The 14,026-nt window shown below is 34.4% G+C and overlaps 1 protein-coding gene across 3 annotated transcripts in view; it reads right to left on the reverse strand.

The window, feature by feature from the left end:
- The window catches only part of ITGB8 (integrin subunit beta 8), a 150,333-nt gene that overhangs the window by 63,336 nt on the left and 72,971 nt on the right, over nt 1-14,026 (reverse strand). For all 3 annotated transcript variants that reach the window (XM_035253688.3, XM_078342072.1, XM_078342073.1), the window contains exons 13-14: nt 12,920-13,083; nt 6,301-12,819 (exon numbers count right to left, since the gene is read on the reverse strand). In XM_035253688.3, coding sequence (XP_035109579.1) covers nt 12,697-12,819; nt 12,920-13,083 — 287 coding nt within the window. In that variant the 3' untranslated portion in view covers nt 6,301-12,696. The remainder of the gene's footprint in view (nt 1-6,300; nt 12,820-12,919; nt 13,084-14,026) is intronic.

A 14,026-nucleotide genomic window follows, 5' to 3' on the forward strand; every position in this document is an offset into this window, starting at 1 on the left:
CCAATGGCAGATTGAAAATATTTTTAAAAAACAATTAAAAATAACAATACAACAAAAAAAGTACAAATAAAAAGCAATACAGTATAACAAATATTTATATAGCATTACAGTGTCGTAGACATTATAAATAATCTAGAGGTGATCTAAAGTGTACAAGAGGCTGTGCATATGTTATATGCAAATACTACACCATTTTAAATACGGGGCCTTAGCGTCCTTGGATTTTGGTATCCTCAGGGGTCCTGGTTCCAATGTCCCATAGATATCAAGGGACAACTGCATTTCAAGAATTAATCTGTAGATTAAGGTAATCCAATGTTTTGTTTTGTTTTGTTAGAGATGTAGTCTTGATCTTGTCACCCAGGCTGGAGTATAATGGTGCAATCTTAGCAATCTTAGCTCACTGCAACCTCTGCCTCCCGAGTTCAAGCAATCCTCCTCCCTTATCCTCCTGAGTAGCTGGGATTATAGGCACTGCCACCACGCCTGGCTAATTTTTTGTACTTTTAGTAGAGACAGGGTTTCACCATGTCAGCCAGGCTGGTCTTGAACTCTTGATCTCAGGTAATCCACCTGCCTTGTTCTCCCAAAATGCTGGGATTACAGGCATGAGCCATCGCGCCCAGCCGGTAATCCACTTTTTAAAAAAGATAATCTACTTTGTGCGAAGAAATCTCATAAATTTAAAATGTATCAAAATATAAACTCCAATTTTAAGAAAACATGATAAATAGCTTAATTGAAAATGTTTTTAAAACTTTTTTTTGTTCTTTTCAGATTCTCTGGTCAGGGGAGAGGAAGTTATTAGTTATATCCAAATTCACTCTTGAAAAGAGTCTGATATTATTGTTTTGACGTTTGAAAGGAAAGAAAATGGTACTTATATATTCTGTTTCAAATTTAACTTGTAGAGTGAGAGTAGACAAGATTTCTAATTAAGTTAATAAGAGTTCTAATTAAGAACTCTTAGAGTTAGAATGGACATAACAAAACTAGTGCTAGACATTTATTTCTTTTAGTTATCCTGGGAGGAGATAGGACCCAGGCCACAGCCTTATGTGTTATTAGCATTAATCTACAATGATGGATTTTTCGGGCATAAGCCAAGCATCAGACTTCTCTGTCTCTTAAAAGTAAGAAATACATTTCAAAGTTCCTTCTGGTTCCCTTGAAGTCCCACCAAGCTGAAGGTTAGATGGAACATCTTCAGACTATCCCCAAAGAGAAGTGGAGTAGAGACTCACAGCAGAGAGGTCTCAAAAATTTTTTAATGTCTTCCTTTCCTCCCAGCTCTTCCCTTTTTATATCCTCCATGGTAGGGGTCCGGAGTTCTATAGCAGGTTCTTAGTACCATTTCCTTTGAAAATTTGAAATTGTGGGAGGGAAGGCACACCCCACCTTGGTGTCTTGGCATAACAGTTAGTAGGTGCCCAAGTTGAAAGTGATGTAGGTAGAGGCCCATGCTAGCATCTGTGCTTTTGATTTTCCACCTGATTACTGGCTCAGGAAGGGATTAAAAGTAAATTTTCATGGCAAATTTCTACCCTGCTAAGCTCTTTCAGGCCTATTAAATGCACCATCCAAAACATATAAGAAATTGTGTTTTCTTGGAAAAAGAAAACTTTTTGGGAAACTGTAGACAAAATATTTGTTCCTAGCTAACTAATATTCAAAACAGAGACCAAGCAAGTTAACAAATGAACAAGGCCTTAAATAAACAAAGGGGGAATTTTTATTTCTAGCTGACACTGTTCTATTATTCCTGGTAAAACCTAACAATCTCCAGAAAGAACAGAAAGCACCTACTGCTTAATCTCTGTGGCTTATCAATGGACAGTTCTTAGAAGAACACTGTGATCTTAGTCTGTAAATCTTTTCTCAATAACATTCTTTGAGGTGAGGTCCTGGAGCTAACTTTTTAGCACCCTCTTACTAGTACACCCACTTAGACTGCTATCCGAAATGAGAGCTATAACTCTCTCTAGCTAAAATAGTAAGCATTCGTAAGAGAAGATGGAACACTCATCAAAACAATTTATGTCCTAAATTACGCTTTGGCCTATTTCCATTTAGTATGTTTCTAGAAAAATGGAACACATACAGACATCATGGCTCAAAGAAGACCTAGATACTTACATTCTAGTTGGAGTATAATGGAAAATTATGTTAGACAAAGTTATACTTTCTAGATTTATACTTTCCATTAATCCAAGTCCCCTCTGCCTCCTCCCTGCAATTATTGACTGACAGTCTCTCATCTTTTGCCCTGCCTTTATTTTTCCAATGATGAGACACATGTTTTTTTCCCTGCTGTTTCACTTAATCTTTTGGGTCTGACTGACCCTTATACATATGAGTGCCAATGACTAGCAAAAGGGAAGCGAAATATAGAGACATATGTATATGTGCTAGTCATTGGCACTCAGAGGGACATTTTCCCTTTTCCAGACCCTCAATAAAGCAGGCATACTACCAGAATAAGAGCAAAATTAGTGAAATAGAGAAAAGTTGGATGCGTGCTTGTAGAACAATATCATTTTTTTCTGAGACAGGATCTTACTATGTCAATCGGGCTGAGGTGCAGCAGAGTAATTATAGCTCATTGACACTTTGATCTCCTTGGCTCAAGTAATCCTCCTGCCCCAGCCTCAGGAGTGGCTGAGATTACAGGCATGTGCCACCAGGCCTGGCTAATTTAGGAAAAAAAAAAAAAGACAGAATCTTGCTATGTTTCCTAGAACATTTTCTTCCCCATCAAGATCAGACAAAGTTTTGTCTGGGGTGAGCATATTCTGTACCTTGTTGGTCATCTGATGCTAGTTTTTACTCTTTGGAGGTGGTTCTCAAGCATCAGTGGGCATTAGGATCACTTACATGTTAAAACACATTGCTGGTTTCTATTAAGCTTCTGGGGGAAAAATAAACAAAACATTGCTGGGCCACAGTCCCAGAGTTTCTGATTCAGAAGGTCTGGATGGAGACCAACAAATCTGCATTTCTACAAGTTTCTAGATGAAACTGATGCTTCCGGTCTGGGAATTAGTCTTGGATAACTGTGAACTTACAGATTATCCTGTATTTAATGGGAAAAATATTAAATGGCAAATTAAGATTTTTTAAGTGAATAATTATCTCTCATTAATTATGGTTAGAATGAATTTTGTAATCATAACAAAGTAAAACAGCAAGAGCATGCCAAAGCCCAAAAAATAAAGAGTTTTTCTCTCACCAGTCTAGTCTGAAGTTTTTTTTTTTTTGATATTAAGGTAACTGATTGAAGTCCAATAGCACTGGCCCCTAAGTATGAAATAATGCACCAGCCCACATCAGTGCTAAAGGATGGCAGTGTTGAAAGACAAAGTATTACTTGTTTTTCTTGTGCAGCCCACCACTGCTTCTAATTATGACAAAAATATTCATTGTAAGTCATTATGTCATAAGTGATTATGTTTCAATTAGGTTTATTTTTATAAATTTGAAAGCATGATCATTGACATGGTTTAAAATTTCTCAGCTTTGTCTTGTCTAATATTTTGATAAAGTTAGAATTTAGTCTAAAAGACATGGATTGGCAAGACCAGTGTAGCTTGTGAGACCAGATTGGAAGTTTTATCCCATTTGAATAGAAGCCTGTAGTGTCTTTTGGAGCTGGTGCTTCCACTAACTCTTTTCCTTACCACCTATATCTAGTGAGTCCCCAAGTTCTTTCAAATCTTCCTTTTAGCAATAGCACATATTTCCTGCCTTTCTGCTTTACTTTTTCATAAAAAGCCTTTATGCTCATTTCACTGACTTTTATTTTTTTTCTTTTCTTTTATGTTTTTGAGACAAGGTCTCACTCTGTCACCCAGGCTGGAGTGTAATGGTGTGATCACATCTCACTGCAGCCTCAACCTCCTGGGCTCAGGTGATGTCCCACTTCATCTTCTCGAGTAGCTGGGACTTCAGGTGCACACCACCATGCCCAGCTAGTTTTTGTATTGGTAGTAGAGACAGGGTTTCACCATTTTACCCAGATTGGTCTCCATCTACTGAGCTCAAGTGATAATGCACCCACAAAGTGCTGGAATTACAGGAGTGAACCTCTGTGCCTGGCCTCACTGACTTTTCTTTGTCACAATTTGAAATGCCCTCCTGTTGTACATCAGATGCATCCAAACCTTCTCAACATAAGAACATAAACAGTTCTTTCTACCCTGGCTCCTTCTCCTCTGCATTACAAATGCGCAAGTCTCCCCCAGTCAAAAGTAATTTAACTACTCCCTTCTTGTTAAATATTGTTTGATATTTTATATCATAACCTGTTCATTCTTTTCTCAGTGAATATAAGGGCTCTCGGTGAATGTGATTGTGGCACGTTTATGGGACAATATTCACCTATTAAAACAGCTAGAAATCGACATAAATGTTGATACATTTTTGGAAAGAAATATCTTTATACTGGACTGTATATAGCATATTTATTTCTTAGTCACAAATATATTAATATATTTGTAATATATATTTGTTATATTTAATATAATATGTAATTACATATATTATTTTATATATATATATATACTTTTTTCCTGAAAAATATATGGCAATGACCAACTCTGGGTGGTTGGATAAGAGTAATAATTATTTTAATTACAATTTGTAGGTATTTTTAACATAGATATTACAATAAATATGCATTATCTATATAATGCATATAAATACATTTAACAGTAAATATGCATTTTCTGTATAATAGCAGTTATAAAGTGCATAGAAAAATAAAATGAAAATATGCCTACATATAAAAGTGATTGACACTAGAAGGTTAGATTTCAAATCTTTTTTCTTTTGAATAGTTTGCTTCCAATTCTTTTATGCTAGTATTAAATTGTATTTAAATCTAGTATTAGATAGCATTTAATAGCATTAAATATTTAATAGTGTCAACTACTATTTGCATTTAGTATTAGGGAATAAAATTTATGCTTAAATTATATTGAGTTGATGTAATTACATGTCAACCATGTTTAACTCCAGTAATACCACTTTTCTGTACAGAACTTTTACAGTTTGCCCCAGTAACCAAAGCTCAAAATTCTTAGCCTGGGAATCAAGCTGTCCATAACTTAGGACCTGTCAATGACTGCCTTTCATTATGTAATTCCATTTCTTCCATTTCTCAATATGATTTCAATGCTCACGGATGGAGTCCACACTCTTTCCTGCATTTGGTTATACTTTATCATTTCTAAATTCTCCCAATTTACCTCCTCTTTCTCCATGTTCATACCTTTCTTGCAAGACTAGGCCAGATGCTGTCTTCCATGGGCTTCCTCTTATTCTCCTGACTCTTCTAACTCTGGCATCTGAGTACACTTCACATATTGTTTGTCTTTGTAAAGACTGTTAATGTTTTCCTGTGTAGCATTTGTACACGTATATCCACTCCTCAGCTTTATTTATTGCATATGTTTTATGGGGTGTGGGGACAAAAGTTGAATTCTGATTGTTGAACTAGTAAAATCTGTGCTCACAATACATATGATCAGTTACCTATGGAAAGCAAAATAGATCTGGATATGAATCCTGCAGTAAGTGCCACTTACTGGCTGCATGCATTCATACAAGGTCCTTAACTTTTCTGTGATATATTTTCCCTATTTGAAAAATTAAGGAAAATGATACTTTTCACTCCTGATTATTCAGTGAGACAATTACATAGAGAAAACTTCACTGGTTACAGTACAGATTATCTGCTATAGTATCAAATGCAATGGTTCAGCTAAGATTGTTTTCCAACAGAGATGTCTAGATGTGAACAGTCAATGGCTAAAAGGGAAGCTCTAACAATTTCAGCACAAGGTTTCCTTTGCTGGGACAGCTGCTCCAGTTGTCCCAGACAACAAAAAGGAAGAAGAGGAAGTGGGCCCCATGGCTGCACATATCACTTCCTCCTCCATCCCACTGGCCCACATTAAGTTCTGTCTTTACATTCAGCTACAAAATAGTCTGGGAGTCTCAACTGTGCTCTGCTGCAACTCAAAAGGTAGGTTCTCTTACTAAAGAAGAAAGGAAGAAATGGGTCAATTAATACTCATTAAAAAAAAAAATCAGGACTCTAGGCTTGCAAGACTGTAGTCCAAACACAATTGAGATGAGTTCTCAAGTCTAAAAGCCTTGTGAAACCTACTGCTAAGTGTCCATCTGGTCTCTCTAGCACAGATCTTCTATTGAAAGGTGCTGTATTAGTTTTCATACTGCTGATAAGGACATATCCAAGACTAGGCAATTTACAAAAATAAAGAGGTTTACTGGACTTACAGTTCCACGTGGCTGGGAGACCTCACAATCATGGCAGAAGGTAAAAGGCACATCTCAAATGGTGGCAGATAAGAAAAGAGAGCTTATGCAGGGAAATTCCCCTTCTTAAAACCTTTGGATCTTGTGAGACTTATTCACTGTCACAGGAATAGCACCAGAATTATCTGTCCCCATGATTCAATACCTCCCACTAAGTCCCTCCTACAACTTGTGGGAACTCTAGATGACATTTGGGTGGGGACACAGCCGAATTGTATCAGGTGCATTACACTTTATCTTTTGCTTCAAACTATTAAAAGCTCCTTAAGAACAGATGATCAGTCTAAATGTCTTATTTTTAATATATCAACCACATTCTGCTTTATTCTCTCCTGTAGGGTAAAGGAAAATCACAATACATGGATAGTCAATAAAATTCAATTAAGTATGACTCTTGAGAACGTGTAATTGAAAGTTATGAAGATGTTATACTTAAGATGGTAGAAGTCTGGCATGTAGAAAATGCCTGTTTTAACTTTTAGCTATTTTTTTCAGGTTTTTCTCATTAGAATATTTTTTTCTGTTTCAACCGCAAATAACTATCAAAAAAGAAAAGAACAGCCAGGATGTCCTCCCTTGTTCATCATTGGCCCTATAATTTTCTAGAATAGTATCTTTTTGGAATTATGTAATGTCCTTTGCTGGTGACAGTGTGTAGATGCTATTACATTTCCTTGTGGTACAATGTACTGTTGTCTGGAACTTTGAGAGTGATGTAACACACAGGAAATAAAGAAGCATTTTGTGTTTTATATTTTTATTTTAAAACAATTTCATATTAACACCTACTTTTAAACAGAATGGTGCATTAATCAAATGCCTTGTCCTGTTATAAGCTCTGTTAGAAAAATAAACATCTCACAACAAACTACAGTGTCAGCTATTTAATAAATACAAAAAACAGAGATTAGTGGTCAATCAGAGTTATATGATCGGGTTTATAATATATTATGTAAAAGTATCATAATCTCCAATATTCTGTATCATTTAGACAATTTAAGTTAGGTATAATTCAAAGCCAGAAATAATAAGAAATACATTCAGTGATAATTTGCTTATTTCTTAGTGCTATTTTATATTTAAATATTTTAATTTAAATATATTCTGTATTGAATTTCCTTTTACAAATGCAGCACTTGTTAGGTGAAACAAAATAAGTTTTTATGTTACTGATAACCTTAAAACAATTCTAATTTTTTTCAGAAGTTCAAAAAACCATAATGAAGTAGCTAATGTAAGATAGTTTAAAAGCTATGTTAATGTGCACAAAATGAATTTCTATATTAATATGAGCAAATTTTTATTTTCTTATAATTTAGAATTAAAGTATTTTATACTCAATATTCTTAATAAAATTTATGTACCATACTTGTCATTGTGTAGGGTTCTTATCAAAATTTCACATTTATCTGCAGGAAAGTGTAAAGTTCATAAAAATTCTTTACACAAATCACACATTTTCCATCCTTGACAATTGGAGTTCTTTTAAAAAAATTACTTATTAGACAATTTTAATTGAAGTAGGTTGTAGAGGTTAGAAGAAACCTGATGAATAGAGTTAGCTTACAAAGATAAGTTTTATGCAGAAGGTATTACAGGTAGATAAAAGAGTAGTGTTCTTACTCTCAGGCTCATATTAATAGCTGCCCAGATAGCTGAACAATTATTTCATGTAGTTCAAATAATTTAAATATGCAGTTTTATAACAGTCGTTACATAAGCTTGAAGTTAAAGTGATCAGAGCCAAGGAGGAAAAAAAAACAAATGATAAAGAAGAATAAAAAGTAAGAGGACTCTAGAAGAAAGTTGGTTTTCACAGCACTGATTGGTTTTATCTTATTTTTCTTCTGCCATTGATACAAGGCATACAAGATGCTCCAAAATCTAATTATCATAGTTCCATGTAATATCTTTCCAGTTAATTTTGTTTAAAAATGAGATGATAATATGAAAGGATCTCACAGAATTAAAAGAATAAAAATCTGTTAATGAAACAAACCCATCCACTCTTGTTGGTTAAGTTAGGGTTTGCTGAAATTATTTGCACTCACATAAAGTGTAAGTGGGGGCCTGAAAGAACTTTTGTAAACTCAAGGATATGCAGGAGCCGAGCTGATAAGCAGTTAGGCTCCATGTTGAGTGGTATGTGACTCAGTTGTCCTGAAATTTTGGCTTCACATGTTATCATAAATGGGCTCTCAAATATTTATAAGAAAAAGTTCCCCTAGACTCGTGAACATTAAAGTTGAATTAGTGTAATATTTATTCAAGCATAATTTAAAACACTGCATCTGAAGTGCCAACAATGGCAAGATGTCATAATTGCAGAGATTTTAATTTAAAAAAGTGATGTCTTTTGAGATATAAATATGGATATGTATAATCAGTTATACATAAAAAATTTGCTATAGAAGAATTAGGGAAGGAAAATTATCTGAAAGAACATTAGCTTTATACTTGTTTGAAAATATATTTCAGTGGTCTGCATTGCATAAAATGGAATTCTTAAGGTCAATATAAATGAGTAGTTGTAATTTAATTATTGAGAGTCAACAAAACAGAATACAATATGCACATGATTGAGCTCCCATGTAACTCTATTTCACTTGATACTTTTACCAAACTATATGTATTCCAAATCCTTCAAAATGAAAAGAAGCTCAAACAGTTGTGAAAATTCAGAATTCTTAGATTTTAATAGGTCTGTCTTTGTTCAGGGGCATAGATTCAAATGAGCTTTAAGATCAATTAAAGATGTCTGGAAATGAAGAACTTTATTAAATTCAGTTATTTTTCACTACTAGGCTTACTAAGCTTGAAGCTTTAGAAAATATCTTGGGAAGAGTGAGTGGAAAAAGCAGGAGTCAGAAAAGGCAGAAAAAGCCTTTGAGTCTAATCTACTTTACCAGGTTCCAGGAGGAATATAATTCTACAGAGAAAATTCTTCATAGTCTATCATAGCATATTTCAGTGTCTGATGGCTGCCTGTTGTCTTACATAAGGAAGGATATCTTCAATGGATATTAAGTAAATATTAAAAATATATTTCAGATTTATTTAAAGTATTACATATCATGAATCCACAAATTTTAATTTTGAGTTTTGAAAAATTGCCTCCAGAAATATATCTATTATGTTTAACTTTAGATTTTTTTTTGTTATTTTTATAAACCAAAGCTAAACTGAACATTTAAAACATAATCAGATTTTAGTGAAAATTTTAAGTCTTCCAGAAAAGTCTATGAGTTAATAAATATTACCAAGTTTCCAAAAATATAACAAATGTTTATAAATACATGTGCACTGCAGTTCAATGGTGTCCCCAGAGAAATAAAAAGCATTATAAAGCAAAAGTTATGTTGTAGTGTATGTATGGCACATTTATAAATCATTACTTTAGGGCACAAAAATGCTGCTGTACTAAAAGTGTTGTTCAAGTTCTCAATTCTGTTAACAATGTAAAATTTCATTAATTGCGTTTAATATCAATGAATCTCAAAAGGCTCCTGTGGCCATATTAGTTGAAAACAGAGTCTATTTACATAAATTATTTAATTTAAGAATACCCTGTGTTCCCTTAGCATTTAATTAATTCTAACTAGTCAACTATTCTCATCCCACAAAGCATTAAACAGGAAAATATCAATCATTCAAGTAAAATATAAGCCCTACAATCTTTAAAAATTAGCTTTTTAAGTTTTTTTTTTTTTTTTTTTTTTTAAAGTAAGCACAAGACTTCGCAAGCATAACCACGATCATCTAACACTGAGTTGCCTACAAGGAAGTTTGTCCTTTCCTATGGTTACAGCCTTGGTACATTATAAAGTTAGTACAAACTAGTTAGGGCGTAAAACATATAAACCCTTGCTTCTTAAGGATTTCATTTTGTAAAACTTTTGGATAATTCATTACATACAGAAATTTGTTTATTGTTCACACACATCATCATGTTCCTTTCAAACACTGTCATCATTTTAATTAATGACTCTCTTACACTTTTTCAGAGAGTTGTCAGGCATCCATCCATTTTCCTTTTTAAAAAGAATGTTATGTGTATTAGGCTACTACATGCAATTTTTACATGATTTTTAGTGATCAAAGGTTTCTTATGCAAGTGACTCATGGCACTGAATTATGTCAGCCTCCCATTTGAGGAAGGAATACAGTTCAAATTAGCATTATAATTGCTTGGCTGTAGAGGACATCCAGTGGAGCTGCTGAACAACTTATTATAGGTTTTTCAGTTCTCTTTAGAGTAGAATATAGGATGGGGTTAGTCTTCATCAAAATGCAAATATCTGGTACTTTAAAGTGCTGGAAGACAGCAAATCATAGAAGTTAATTATAAAAAGGTATTTCAAATAGAGTCCTTTGTTGTCATGGGCAAAACTGTGTACTCCACACAGGACTGTTAGACTGCTAGCCAATAAAATCAGACTAAGTCCATAGGGATAAGGTAAGTCTAAAAAAATTTCCATTGGGGAAGACAGGGCTCATAGCCCATGTGTCAAGGTCTCAAGCTGAGCACTGGAAAACTCCAGGGAACACTGTTCATGCAGGCTTTGGTGCGAGGGAATTCGCCTGTACATATGCCATGCTTCAGTCTCTTCAGAAGCTGATTAGCATGAAAGACTGCAAGCTGAATTATTCTTTCTCTTTTGCTTTGAACTCTTCTCAAACACTTAAGACTCAAGTAAATCACATTGAAAAACATTTGCCAAATGAGTATTTTAAAGATTCAAGAGGTAGCATGATATTGTGCAATGAACACTGGCCTGGCAATGAGAAGACAGAAACTCCTCTCTAATGTGGCCACTTTATCAGTTGAGTGTCTTTTTAGAAATCATTTAAGTTTTCTGAGGCTCAGTTCCCTAACTCACTAAAAAGGGAGAATTAGTGGCCGGGTATGGTGGCTCACGTCTCTAATCCCAGCACTTTGGGAGGCCGAGGCAGGTGGATCACCTGATGTCAGGAGTTTAAAATCAGCTGGCCAGCATGGCAAAACCATGTCTCTACTAAAAATACAAAAATTCACTGGGCATGCCAGCGGGTGCCTATAATCCCAGCTACTCAGGAGACTGACGCAGGAGAATAGCTTGAACCTGGGAGGCGGAGGTAGCAGTGAGCTCAGATGGAGCCATTGCACTCCAGCCTGGGTGACAAAAGTGAAACTCTGTCTCAAAAAAGAAAAAAGAAAAAATAGCTTATTTCTAAGATATCATCTATTCTCTTTCAATTTTGTTTTTGTTTTTTTTTAATATAAATTCTGGCAAGAAGGGTTGGAGTGATCCAGGGAAAGAACATCCTTAGGCTGCATTGAAGGGAAAAGATAACATAGCTTTTCATTTGAAAATGGTGATATCTATTTGAGTCAAAATCTAAGAAAACATTCAAAATGTGGTACTTTGCTTGAGGCAGAGTTTCTAAATATCTTGTGAATTAATGATCAGACAAATGCAATGGCCAATCCCTTCAGTTTACCAGGTAAGAGGATACAAAACTCCACACCTGTGTGCAATGAAGCTATTCAGGTTTTGATGATAACTTAATGTGCTCCCTATTAACATTCAGCTTTTAAAACCAGTATTTTAATAAAGTGACATTGTATTATTAGGTTTTTATGGCAGTAGTAATTTAGCACTTAATTAATCCAGTCATCTGTGACATATATAAACTTATCCTGTAAGGAAGAAAAACAAAACATCAAAGCAAAGAAGAGAGAATGCTGGAATTAGTATCTATCTTGTAAAAAGAAGCAAACCATAAACACACATGTATAAAACTACACACTTTAAAAAGCAGTAATCTCTTAAGATTAAGGTTTTATCTCTTCACCATTTGAAAGAGTGAAACACGAATTATTTATTCATCTAGCTGTTCTTGTCTATTCAACCACCAACTGTTGAAGTGTTTGGCAACCTTAGAATATACTTGCCAGATTATTTTTCCCTCACGTGTGCAGTGCAGGGATTACTGTACCTTTGTAGTGACACAATACTAAACCCTCTCACAGCAGGTCTCTCTGGGAAGTATAGGGACAGCAGGTACCTGTAAAGTGTAATCAGTGCTCTTCAGATGATCTACATTCTATGCTGATCTAAATAAGTTATATGTTACAGTAAAGTGCTACAATGACACTAGTCTCCAACAGTAGTAAGACACATTTTTCTCTGAAAAACTCAGCAGCTATGTGAGTCACACGATGATGAGGATGCTTGTCAGACTTTGTTCGAGTGTACAACCAGCAACTGGCATGATCGTGAGCAATCTGTCTCCTCCTGTGACTTTTAGAATTATAATCTTTAGGAGCAATTATTAAAAATTCCAGTTTCCCATTAGGCATTTAAAAATCGTTTTTTAGAAGTTGCACCTGAAAGTTTCATGAGCATTTAATTTGCTAATATCCATTTTGATTTCTTCAGGCTTCTCACGTCGGTAGGTTACTGCTCTTGTGCAGACACCTTGCAGAATCAACTTATCCTTAATGGAGAAGAAATATTATTAATTATGAGCTTAAATATTTTAAGTATGCAATAACATACTGTGAGCATTTTTTTTTTTTTTTTTAGAATCCACTGACCTTTTTTGGGGCTGACACTCTGTAATCTGACGAGGACTTCGTTCTATTATTATTCCATTGTAGTATCACTTGTCTAATGATAAGGACTTTAAGCAACCCAATCAGAAATGTAACTATAAAAATGATGAAAAATATTCTCAAGTAGCTTGGGCTGGAGAAACATTCTGTAATGAAGCAAACAAATAAATGGATTAAAAATTGGAATAAGTAAATCAAAAGAGTCCATCAAGTAAATGATGTTTACACCTCAATTAACAGTGCCAGAGATATTTGTAAATATACATTTTCAAAACAGGGCACTGAAATTACCTTTTGACTCAAAAACAGTAAGCTCTCTAACTTTTCTTGCATGCTTACAATTAAAATATTTTCAATAGAAAATCCTCCTTTAGAGAATAGCCATGATTAAGATATTCAATCATATAACTTCTTTGCAGCTTGATTCTTTAATTGTATTAACTGGAATATGTCCATGTCCCGTAACCAAGCATAATTTTATCCATGACAGAAAGAGGAATAGTTTTTGTGGTGTGTATTGTTGATCACTAAGTGGAAAATAGGATTTTAAAAAACTATTGAACAGTTCTGGACCTAAGTATATCTTTCTGTTGCTATGCTTGATCTTCATTTTGTTCCATGCCAGTAATGGAAAATAAACATCTGCAGAAGCTAAATCAAAACTAATAGGTAAATAAATATTTATTCAGAAATTGAAGTATAACTTTTCATTATTATTATACATGGCTTCTCTAGGAAATAGGAGTGTCCAATAAGGGACAACATGAAAATACCTTTCTTCATTTTTCATTAATTTACTTTTTACTTGGCTGTTAATTATACCTATTCCATTTGCCTCTAAAAATGCACTGTGTATTTTAAGAACAAATAATACTTAGAACAAATAATTACTAACTGGAAAAGAAATGCTGTGTTAAGATGAGGGACATGCTAGATCTCATTTTAGCACCAGATCTTTAGCAAACCCTCATTGCCAAAGATCTGGCGCTAAAATGTCTACTGGCTCTGGTGTTGCCAGAGGCTTGACCCTAATCTAAGAAGAAGATGGTTGCACAATAACCAAGTACTCATGGAACACTCCAGCTGCCC

The sequence above is a fragment of the Callithrix jacchus genome, chromosome 11 (assembly GCF_049354715.1).
Source record: "Callithrix jacchus isolate 240 chromosome 11, calJac240_pri, whole genome shotgun sequence".
Classification (NCBI taxonomy): domain Eukaryota; kingdom Metazoa; phylum Chordata; class Mammalia; order Primates; family Cebidae; genus Callithrix; species Callithrix jacchus.